The sequence below is a fragment of the Cervus elaphus genome, chromosome 5 (genome assembly GCF_910594005.1).
Source record: "Cervus elaphus chromosome 5, mCerEla1.1, whole genome shotgun sequence".
NCBI classification, from domain to species: Eukaryota; Metazoa; Chordata; class Mammalia; order Artiodactyla; family Cervidae; genus Cervus; species Cervus elaphus.
Window position 1 is genome coordinate 114,480,805 of NC_057819.1, and position 10,831 is coordinate 114,491,635.

General features: G+C 57.9%; 2 protein-coding genes across 3 annotated transcripts; one reads left to right on the forward strand and one right to left on the reverse strand.

Annotated features, from left to right (window-relative positions):
• Window positions 1-370: 370 nt before the first annotated feature.
• KAT2A (lysine acetyltransferase 2A) lies at window positions 371-9,061 on the reverse strand. Of its 2 annotated transcripts, none has more exons than XM_043904623.1 (18): window positions 8,653-9,061; window positions 8,389-8,512; window positions 7,906-8,051; window positions 7,716-7,805; window positions 7,237-7,418; window positions 6,954-7,145; window positions 5,166-5,272; window positions 4,861-4,971; window positions 4,620-4,756; window positions 4,328-4,536; window positions 3,992-4,118; window positions 2,553-2,663; window positions 2,086-2,229; window positions 1,736-1,850; window positions 1,616-1,652; window positions 1,467-1,530; window positions 1,248-1,332; window positions 371-1,142 (listed from the first exon to the last, which is right to left on the reverse strand). In XM_043904623.1, exons 1-18 carry the CDS (start codon window positions 8,989-8,991, stop codon window positions 949-951), a joined length of 2,514 nt encoding a protein of 837 aa, XP_043760558.1. In that variant the 5' UTR covers window positions 8,992-9,061; the 3' UTR covers window positions 371-948. The 2 variants fall into 2 exon arrangements, with proteins under 2 accessions (XP_043760558.1, XP_043760557.1); XM_043904622.1 differs by having other exon boundaries at window positions 4,620-4,759.
• Window positions 9,062-10,276: 1,215 nt separating this feature from the next.
• HSPB9 (heat shock protein family B (small) member 9) lies at window positions 10,277-10,804 on the forward strand. The gene has a single exon (XM_043904626.1). It carries the CDS (start codon window positions 10,319-10,321, stop codon window positions 10,772-10,774), a length of 456 nt encoding a protein of 151 aa, XP_043760561.1. The 5' UTR covers window positions 10,277-10,318; the 3' UTR covers window positions 10,775-10,804.
• The last annotated feature ends 27 nt before the right edge of the window (window positions 10,805-10,831 follow it).

Consider the following 10,831-nt stretch of genomic DNA (forward strand, 5'->3'; position numbering starts at 1 on the left):
GGGAGGAGCCAGCCCAGCAGAGATCAACCTAGGAATCTCCCTTCCCTGCCCTTCAGGAAAATCAATCATGTGCTTCAGGGGGCCCGGGGTGGGGTGGGGAGGGGTGAGGGTGGGCAGTGAGGGGAAGAGCAATGCTGCTAACCACATGGGACAGCAGCCTGGGTCCTGCTCAGCCCCTCCCCCAGGAGCAGCCAGCAGGGAGAAGTGGGGTTGGGGGGGCGCGCAGCCTGGTGGGTCTCATCACCCCTGGGGGTGCAGGGCAGAAACCAGACGGCCCGAGCCTTGCTGGGAAGGGCAGCCCCAGCTTGCAGGGGATATTGGCAGAACAGAGTCAGCAGGGGATTTTACTGAGGAAACCATCACACAGACGAAACAAAACCAAAACTTTATTGTTCCCTCCGAGGGATTAATGCCAGGAAATGAATGGTCCCCATGCCCCCTACCCCTAGGGGACAAACAGAACAGTGCAGGGTGAGGCATGGCCCCTTCAAGTCCAGCTTGAGCTCCCAAGCCCTCATGCCCCCTCACTCAAGCTAAAATTGGCGATCCAGCCCTTGAGGAACCAGTGATCTGAGCAAGGCCCAGGACTCCAAAGCTTTATCACTTGTGGGGAGTGTGTGAGTGTGTGTGTGGGGAAGGGGGATCAGATCAGGACGGGAGGAGGGGGCCACCAGGGCGGGGCAGCGTTTATCCTCTGGCCACCAGCCATGCTTAGAGGCTCCCAGACCAGGGAGACCCATTTCCAAACTCAGACATGATGAAGGGTGGGACAGAGCTGCAGCCTTGGGGGTGCCTCAGGGCCCAGAAAGGGCTGCAGGATCAGGGGCTGGAGGGCCCCGGGCTGGAGTGTCTCAGACAGAGGGGGACCTGGGCACAGGGGCAGCCCAGGGATGAGATCAGAACCCGAGGGGGAGACATTCCACGTTGAGGCCGAGGTCCAAGGCTGGACTACTTGTCAATGAGCCCGCCCTCCTTGAGCTTGAAGTAGAAGAACTTCTCCAGGGCGCTGGCGCAGCGGCAGTACTCGCTGTCCGGGGGGTTGTACTCGCGGCAGTTGGCGATGACCCGCTGCAGGTCGGCCACAAAGAGCTTCCGGGTCACGTAGTAGCGGCTGCGCAGCCTCTCTGTCATGGTCTTCAGGTCTGGGTAGCAAGAGAGAAGGGCACGCCTTTGAGAGGCTGCCCGGCCATGGGGGGCCGGGGCTGGGGCAGGCGTGGGAGGAAGAAGCTGGAAGGAAGGGTCCTCACCGATGGGGAAGCGGATGACCTCGTAGTAGTCTGGGGCCTCCGACTTCTTCACGGGCTCCATGAAAGGCCAGGCACTGGGGTGGGACTGCAGAGGACAGTCAAGCTGGGGCCAGATCCAACGTGCCCCTGCCCATCTTGGGACTGCCACCCCCTCACCCTTGGTCAGAAAACCACAGCCTTTGGCACAGGGACCCCCAGAAGAGAGCCTGGTCTCCCCACCTTGATCTGGGCCAACAGGTTTTTGAGGGTTGTGTAGAGCTGGTCGGGGTCCTTCAACTCCTTCCTGGAGTGAGACAGGCCAAGTCTGAGGCTCCTGGGCCCTCTGCCGCCCCTGCCCCCACTGTCCGCTCCCTCCACACAACACTCACCCTTTCTCCTTCCCCAGCGGCTTCCAGCCTGTCTCTCCTGCAAAGTGGGAGAACACCCCTAAGAATGCCTATCCACACCGTGAGCAGCGCACCCCCTCCCGTGCCAAGACCCCTGCTCACGAATGCCAGGGACGCTCTCCACAGGGATCTGCCGCACACCCTCCTTGAAGCAGCTGAGCCCAGGGTAGACCTTTCGGATCTGGGCCTGTTTGCGCTCAATCAGCTTCTTGATGATCTGAAGGAAGAAAGGGTCTGAGGGGCCAACCTGGCTCCAGCAATCACCCTCTCTGGCCACAGGCAGGGAGGGCTCACCCACTTGCCCCTCGAGGCAGCGCAAGAATCAAGACCCTGGCCAGCTCCACTTCATGTGTGCACAAGCAGGTATATACGCAGTCTACACCCACACACGTGTTCACTCAGGTGCATGTTCATGGAAAGTCCCATGGAGACATGAACGTGAGTACACGCACCTCCTTCTGCTTCTTGATGATGTGGGACAGCTCCGTGTAGGGGATTCGAGGATTCAGCTCACACTCCATCAGTGTCGCACCCTCATAGTCCTTGATGTAGCCCAAGTAGCGGCTCTTGGGCACCTTGATGTCCTTGGAGAAGCCCTAGGGAGTGGAGAGTTACCACCAACCCATCAGCAAGGCTTTTCCAGCTTGAATCTGTCCCTGGAACGTTTCCAGGCTGATGGCCCCTCCTGACTCACCCTCACCCCCTGCGCCCTGCCCCGAGAACTTCCCAGTTCTCCCAGCTGCCTGGGAGAACCCTCTTCTTCCCTGGGGCAGCAGCAGGAGGGAGAAAGACAGGCGTGAAGGACTTCCCCACAGGTGCTGGATGGAACAGGGGACATGAAGTCCACCCACACCAGGGGCGAGACAGAATGATCCCTGACCCTGGGCAGTGGGCAAACACAGGGTGAGGGGAGGGTCACCTGCTTCTTGAAGTAGCCGATGGCGTACTCGTCGGCGTAGGTGAGGAAGTAGAGGATGTTGTGCTTGATGTGATACTCCTTCAGGTGGTTCATCAGGTGAGTGCCATAGCCCTGCAGGGGAGGGGCGCGGAGCTCATCAGATGGGAGGAGGCAGGCCTACGACTAGAGAGGTCTCAGGAGGGTGGGGAGCGGAGGGCAGGGACAGGAGGGAGCCGGCTGGAAAGGAGGTGGGGACAGCCAGGGGATCCAAGTCAGGTAGGAGGACAGGCGAGCAGCAGAGGAAGGGGCGCTTATGGGGAGAAGAGCGAAGGGCGCTGGGTTTCTAAGCGCTTACTCCAGGCCTGGCGCGATGCTTGGTTCTTTACAGAGCAATCCGCAAGTTAACCCATGAAACAGCTATCATTACCTCCATCTTACAGAAGAGAAAACTGAAACTCAGCTATGTCAGGAAATACGTCCAGGTCAGGGGACCAGCCATGGCAGGGAGAGCCTGGATCTAAACCCAACCAGGAAGCTGTGGTCCACAGGCCACTAGTTCCCTGTCCCTGGGCCTCAGAACTGGAGGAAAGGGGAGAGGGGATCACAAGGGCCCCCCTCATCATGACATCTGAATCCCAAAGAGACACCCTGTCTTCCACAAACGTTAGGACCAGAGGCACCACGCAGATCTGGGTTATGGGAAATGGGACAATCACAGAATCCTCTGGGGGTCCAGTGGTTAGGATACCTTGCTTTCATGGCTGAGGGCGTGGGTTTACTTCTAGTTGGGGAACTAAGACCTGGCAAGCCTCACAGTGCCGCCAAAAAATAAAAATAAAAAATAAAGTAGCCATATCATTTTAAAAAATAGATAAGACAAACCGGGGACCCTACTAGTCAGCCTGTTGTGACAAGATAGAAGACAGGACGACCACCCAGAGCGGGACTGTTGTAAAAATGATCAACTCTCCAATGCATGTACATGTTCTTGTGATGAAGGAAACAGATCCATTTAAAAGTGTTACTATAAATCTGAAAAGTTCTCATCACAAAGAAAAAAGCATTTTTTCTCTGCTCCTTTCATTTTGTACCTATAGGAGATGATGGATGTTCACTGTGGTTGTTTCATGATGCATACAAGTCAAAGCATCAGGCTGTACACCCTAAACTTACACAGTCCTACATGTCAGTTACATCTTGATGAAACTAGCAGAAAACAAGGGTTACTGATTCTTGGGCGCCCTGTGTTGACAGGTGTTTTCTTAATTCAGCTGTCAAATTACAACTGCCACCTTGTGGGGATGTGAGGAAGTGTCGGGCCATTAAAAGAAGGGTTGGGGGCAGCTGTGTCACTACTGTGCTGCTCTGACCTGGTCCAGACTCAGAAGCAGGGGGTGGGATGGAGCTGGGACCAGGAGCTCCCTGACTTCTACCCACACTGGGGGCAAGCACAGACTCACCTTGACCTGTTCATTGGAGGTGACAGCGCAGAAGACAATCTCTGTGAAGCCCTGGGTGGGAAACATGCGGAAGCAAATCCCACCAATGACCCGCCCGTCCTTGATCAAGGCCAGAGTCTTGTGCTTCCTGAGGGGAGAGGGCTCAGGTCACAGGCCTTACCCGTCCCCCAAATGTTCCGCAGGAACCCAACACCCTGGAGGCCTGAGCTGCACACAGTGCTGGGAACTAAGGAGCAAGAATTCCCCGGGGAAGAAGGAAGAGGCCCAGGGAGCAGTTGGGGGAGGCCGGAGAGGGGGTGCTGGGTGGCCTGGGCTCAGGCTCTCCCAGGGACCTACGGGTCGAAGACGAGGCGGGCGATGTACTCCTTGGGCATTCGCGGCAGCTGGTGGGAGAAGACGTTCTGCAGCCCCACCAGCCACAACAACACCCGCCGGTTGGCCTTGGGCGTGAGCGAGTTGCCGATGACGTGGAATTCGATGATGCCTCGGCGCTCTTCCAGGCGAGCAGTCTCATCCCGGGCAGCATTGGCCGACAGCAGGCTCGTCTGGGCACCAGAGGAGGGAGTGGTGAGCCAGGGTCTCGGGTGGTGAGCCCCCGCCCAACGGGTTGGTAAGCTGGGCTGCCCACCTCGGGCCCTAGCATGGCAGCGGGATCGGTGATGGTGAGCATGACCTCATTAACTAACTCCATGGGGATGTCACCCATCACACGGAGCCGCTTGGCGTCCTCCAGGGTCAGGTTCTCTGGGAGCTTCCTCTTCTCGCCTGCTGAGAGGGTTGGCAAGGTCTCCCAGGCACAGCGAGAGAGGTTGGCTGGGGGGAGGGGGGGGGGGTCGGTGAGAGGTGGAGGTCAGGGGTCAAGTACCCACCTGGCATGGGCTCAGCACCTCCTGAATCCAGGCTCAAGGAGCTGTTGCTGCTCCCACCCATGGTGGGGCTGAAGATGGGGGCGCTGGGAACAACTGCAGCGCTGACCGTAGCTGAGAGTGAAAGATGAAACAATCGGGATGGAGGTCAAAGGTAGGGTGTGTCCCGCAAAGAGAGCCTGGCTCTCCCACTCCTGTCGAGCCCTCCTGCACTGCCCCCCTGCTACCAGTCGCAGCCCCTCCTCCCCCGGGGGCGCTGAGCTCAGCCAGGACGGCCAAACAGTCAGCCTGCTGCAAGCAGTGCGTACCTGGCCGGGGCACCAGTTGGGTTCCCTCTGAGGGCGGCATGGTGAAGCCCGACTCCCAGATTGGAGAGTTTGCCCCATAGATCTCCTCCTCCAGCATGGACAGGAATCTGTGGGGAGGGTACAGTTGGTCCCACAACTCTGTCCTCTGACCGAGGGAGCAGCCTGGGCCAGACACAGGAGGGACTGGAGGCTGCCCTCAGGAACCTGGGAGACAAAGACAGCCTCTGTGCTCTGAGAGCCCCTCACTGAAGACAGGAGGACGGGGTGATTCAGAAGAGACCAGAGGCCCAGTATGCCATGGTGAGGAGTACAGGGGGACAAGGTCTGAAATGATGCCATCCTGTGCTGTGTGCCAGGCAGGGTACCCAGTCACCCTGGGCCTCCGTATCAAAATGTGACTCACCCTCTCCTGCTGCCTCTTTCTCCCACCTGAGGGCAGGAGGAGCACAGGAGGGTCTGGAGTAGTCAAGAGAGGCTTCCTGAACGGGAGTGTGTGTGTGTGTGGGAGGGGTGTGGGGGGGTATGTGTGTGGAGTGGGGTGTGGGGTGTGTGTGGGTGTGGGGGGTATGTGGGATGTGTATGTGTGGGGGTTGTGTGTGTGTGGGGTAGGGGGGTGTGTGTGTGTGTGTGTGGTGTGAGGTGGTGTGTGTGTGTAGAGAGGCTTCCTGAACAGGGTAGGGGTGTGTGTTTGTGGTGTGTGTGTGTGTGTGGTGTGGTATATGTGTGATGTGGTGTGTGTGTGTGGTGGGGCTTCCTGAACAGGGTAGGGGTGTGTGTGTGTGCATGTGTGTGGTGTGGTGTGGTATATGTGTGATGTGGTGTGTGTGTGTGGAGAGGCTTCCTGAACAAGGTAGGGGTGTGTGTGTATGTGTGTGTGTGTGGTGTGGTATATGTGTGTTGTGGTGTGTGTGTGTGGAGGGGCTTCCTGAACAGGGTAGGGGGGGGTGTGTGTGTGTGGTGTGTGGGTGTGATGTAGTGTGGTGTATGTGTGTGTGTGTGTATGTGTGTGTGGTGTGGTATATGTGTGATGTGCTGTGTGTGTGTGGAGAGGCTTCCTGAACAGGGTAGGGGGGTGTATGTGTGTGTGGTATGGTATGTGTGTGATGTGGTGTGTGTGTGGTATGTGTGTATATGTGGTTTGTGTGTGTGTGTTGCTCTGTCGAGTCCAACTCTGTACAACCCCATACACTGTAGCCTGCCAGGCTCCTCTGTCCATGGAGTTTTCCAGGCAGGAACACTGGAGTGGGTTGCCATGCCCTCCTCCAGGGAATCTTCCTGACCCAGGCATTGAACCCCATCTCTTATATCTCCTGCATTAGCAGGCGGATTCGTTACCACTGTACCACCTGGAAAACTGTGGATACCTGTGAACCATGGATAAAATGAAAAGACGGTGTGGCAAAACAGAGAAAAATCTTACAGAAAGAACTAGAACAGGGGTGGAAATTGGTTTCTCTTCAAGTGTAAGCTCTGGTTTCTTGGAATGCTACGGTGAGACAGGTTCTGAGCTGTGTCCATGCCCAACGGGAAACAGGTAGTCATGTCGACCAGGTGGGCGGGCCGAGGCAGCACTAGCACTCGGGCCGTATACCTGCCATCCCCACAAGCAGGCAAAGAGCCAGTGAATTACACTTGGGCTGTGGGCAAGCCTCCCGGGTAGAGGTCCAGATCCTAGAAGGTTCGTGGAGGGAGAAGAGGGACCAATCTAGGAAGCCCTCCTGGAAAAAGGGGACAACAGGGAGGATGTGAGCGTGGTGCAAGGTCCTAACGGGCCAGAACAAGCCTTACTTGGGGAAGTGGGTGAGGATGAGGGTCCTCTTCTCGGGCACCAGCTTGTCCTTCTCTACCCGGAACTTCTCTAGCAGCTGTCGCCGGGTAACGGTGAAAATGGAACGGAGAAGGCTGCGCCCAAAGACGTGAGTGGTCTCATACCGGGGGAGGCTATCGCAGCTCTGGGGCACGTGGCAGTAGCAGAGCCATCTGCAAGAGCAGGAGGTGGTAAGGGAGAGCAGAAACCGAGTTCAGGCTGAGCCTGCAAGCCTCCCCCCATGCCATCCCTGGCTGAACCTACCTGGTGTAATTGACCTTGTAGGTAGCCACATCCTCAGCCTGAGACCTCTGCCGAAATTGGGCGGGAGTCTCAAGCTTCCAGTAGTTAAGGCAGAGCAGGAACATCTTTGAGAGCTCAAACATCGTCTGCCGCTCCCGGGGAGCCAGGTGACTAAACTTGTACTGCACAAAGTTTAGCACGCCCTGGCGGGGAGGGGAAGAGAAAAAATAGGAGAGAAGGTGTGAGCAGCTAGCATGGCCTTCTTATCCAAAAGTAAGGTGCTTCCTGAGGGCGGGGGGCTCTCTGGGGCTTTTGCTCTGGAGCTGTAAGGAGAGATTATACCGCCTCCCACCTCCATACCCACCCTGAGGTTAGCACAAAGCTCCTCCTTTCTCTGAACCTCTCCCCTTTTCTCAGGGCAGGAGCGGGGGCGGCAGATAACACAGGCTCCCCGCTCCTCCAAGATGCCCTCAATCCTCTTCCCACCTTCCTCATCCCACCTGCTCAATATTAGGCTTCTCAAATGGGGGGCTGCCCAGGGACCCCTCCACCACAGGCCGGGTCATCTGCAGTATGCATTTCCGCAGGAGCTGCAGGAAGAGGGAGGGGCAGAGATCAGTGGAGCAGAGAGCTGCAGACCTTCCCAGCCTCCCTTTCGCCCACTCACACTCTCATTTGAAGGAAGCTCACCTTGAAGAGGTAGAAGTAGACCTGCTTGGTGTCCGTGTCCTCCTCCTTGTGAACAGACATGAACAGATTCTCCACGTCCACCACCATCCCCAGCAGCCGGTTAATCTCATCCTCCGACACATTCTCCAGGTGGGACACGTGGTCGGCTGTAAGAATAAGTGACAGTTGGGAAAAACTGACAGAAAAAAATCAACAGGACTTCCTCCTCCTCATTATTGCCAGCCAAGACACATCCTCAGTCCCTCTGACCAGTGTGACCAGGCAATGAGACTGACTGCTCCTATGTCAGCCCTGGGGGGGGCCTCTTGTCTCTTTTGGCGGCAGGTTTCCTTTCTGCTTCCTTGGGGCATACACACTCCCAGCCCAGTTCCTCCTTAGGAGGCATCTTCTGTCTTTCAGAGATGAAACTGTGTGGTCCTGTCCAAGCAGGACCCAGCACCTCCACCTCCCCAATCCCAGTTCCACGGGTACTACGTGCCTTACCCAAAGGGTGCTCACAGCTGCGGCACAGCTCGCTCAGGTTCGCCGCCGGCTGCTGCAGGTCCATGCGGGGTGCAGTGGGGGGCTTGGGGTTTTTCCAGCCATTACACTTGCAGGTTTCATTGGCCTGGAAGCAGAAATATCAATCAATAAGCGTGTAACCCGGGGAAGAGTAGCCGCTCCCTAGTCACAGCTTTGCCCCCATTCCCACCCAAGCCCTAGGATGCCCCAAGCCCCGCCCCCTATTACCCCAGGCCCCGCCCCCACCTTGCAAGCCGAGAAGACCCCTAGCTTCTCAAGCTTCTTGGCGCGCGGCAGCCCCCGGACTTGCGCCTTCCTTTGGCTGGCGCGCTGCTGCTGGCTCAGGCCAGGTCGAGCCGGATCACCCCCGCTCCCGGTACCCCCACTTCCTACCCCGGGCCCCCCAGTCCCTGTGCTCCCGGCTGGGGCTGTAGCTGGGGCAGGGGCTGGTGCCGGAGTAGGAGCCGGAGTCGGGGCCGAAGCTGGGCTGAGGGTAGGAGTCGGAGTTGGGGCAGGGGCTGGGGACTGAAGCGGACGGGGCTGCGCGGCAGGGGCCGGGGTAGAGGCCTGGGAGGGTTCCGCCATGGCCTCCCCCGAAGCGGAGCGCGGCGCAGCGCGGCGCTCCCAGCCCTAGGGCCGCATGGGCAACCGGCGTTCAATGCGCAGGCGTGGCTGCGCCAGAGCATGATGGGAGTTGTAGTCTTTCACGGTTACTTTCGTCGCCTCCAGCTTCCAGACTTTTCTGTCCTGTCTCTCGATTCCAGACAGCCAAATGAAGCTTGAGCCAGCACCCCATATTGACTCCTCTTCATATGTAATCCTTTTAGAAGGCTTCCGAGGTAGTCAAGATTGCTGCCTTTTGAGGACAAGGAGAAGCACCCCAGAAAACAGGCTTCTATTTGGGGAATCACCTCCCAAGCCATGAAGGTGGAAATGCAGGCCTGGGGCCAGGAGTGTAGTGGTTTCATGCCCACCTCCCTCCTCCCCTCACTCTGCCCCTATCCCGCACGTTTCTGGACACAGAACTGCAGCTAGGGTGCTGATTAAATAGCAATAGTTCTATTTCTTGACTTGTTAAGTGGTTACATGGTTGTGCTTTGTGTACTTTGCTGTGTTAACTTCAACAACAAAAAAGGTTTATTATAAAAGCACTGAGCGTCAGAGTAATGGCCAGGGTCAGGAAAAAGGCTCCTGAGGTGGGGATGAGGGAGTCTGGGACCCGCTATCCACTCACACCGTGGGCATCTCCCAGTCAGGGCCCACGTCTTCATCTTTGTGGTCCCAGAGCCCAGCTCTGAGCCTGCCACGATAGGCCGAGGGTAGGATGAATGAAGGAAACCAGGAAGACGCGTTCATCTTCTAGTACCCATGTGTCGCAGGTTGGTATGTGGTCAAAGAACTGTAGGATATTACAAGAACCAGTGACCCCGTGGTCACACTGATGGCCCTCTTCGGGGGCAGTCCTCCTTGCCCCCAGACCTGATTCGCGGAAGAGCAAGAGTCTCATGGCTCAATCTCATTTTCACTCCGTGCTGGTGACCGCTGCAAGGTCGGGCTCAAGCACTGCCAGCCTCTTTTGGCTTATCTGGTTGGGTCACAGCCCCGGCCGCCCAGCCCTCTGAGGGAGGTGGGGAAAAGCCCTGATCAAAAAAAGGGCAGGGTCTGGGATAAAAGCAGCAGCGGGAGGCTACAGAGCAGCTGCCAACCTGACCCGTGGAGGTAGGACGTGCAGAACTTACCCCAAACTCAGCGGAAGCGAACCTCGCGGGAAGCCAAGGGAGCGCCCTGCGCAGAGCTGCGCCGCGTAGCGCGAGCGTAGCCACGCGGGGCCACGAGGTCCGCCCCCCCGCCCCCCAGCTCCGACAGGCCGCTGAGTTCTGAGCCTCGAGCCCAACAGCAGTTGCTCACTCGGATGCAGCGGGTCGGTAGCAGTCTCCCTAGCGGGAGCCAGTCGGCCTCCCGATGTCCCAGCGTGGCCTTTACTGAACAGAACCAGGTGGCCACTCTACCAGTGCAGCGGCTCACGGAGGATGTGGCAGCTGGGGAGGATGGGTTCCAGATGAAGCTGTATGCCCATGGCTTCACCCCTGAGGAGCTGTTGGTTCAGGTGAACAGCGGATGCCTGGTGGTGACTGGCCAGCGACAACTGGAGGGCTGCAACCCGGATGGGACCGGCTTCCGCGTGGCGCAGAAGGTGCACCAGCAAATGTCACTCCCACCGGACCTGGATCCCGCTGCCATGACTTGCTGCCTGACCCCCTCTGGCCAGCTGTGTGTCCGTGGCCAGTGCCGGGCACTGCCTTCCTCTGAGGCTCAAACAGGACCCGCCTCGAGATTCAGAAGCCGTGGCTCTAAGAAACTAGCCTGACCCAGTAAACAACCACCGTAGTGAGCAACAGTTTCAGTGTCCGTGGTCTTTTCTTGG

Coding starts and splice junctions, on each gene's coding strand:
- KAT2A (XM_043904622.1), bottom strand. CDS start 8,991: ATGGCGGAACCCTCCCAGGCCTCTACCCCGGCCCCTGCCGCGCAGCCC. Junction 1,333..1,466: donor ACCTGTTGGCCCAGATCAAG/GTGGGGAGACCA, acceptor TGTCCTCTGCAG/TCCCACCCCAGTGCCTGGCC. Junction 1,143..1,247: donor GGTCATCCGCTTCCCCATCG/GTGAGGACCCTT, acceptor CTTGCTACCCAG/ACCTGAAGACCATGACAGAG.
- HSPB9 (XM_043904626.1), top strand. CDS start 10,319: ATGCAGCGGGTCGGTAGCAGTCTCCCTAGCGGGAGCCAGTCGGCCTCC.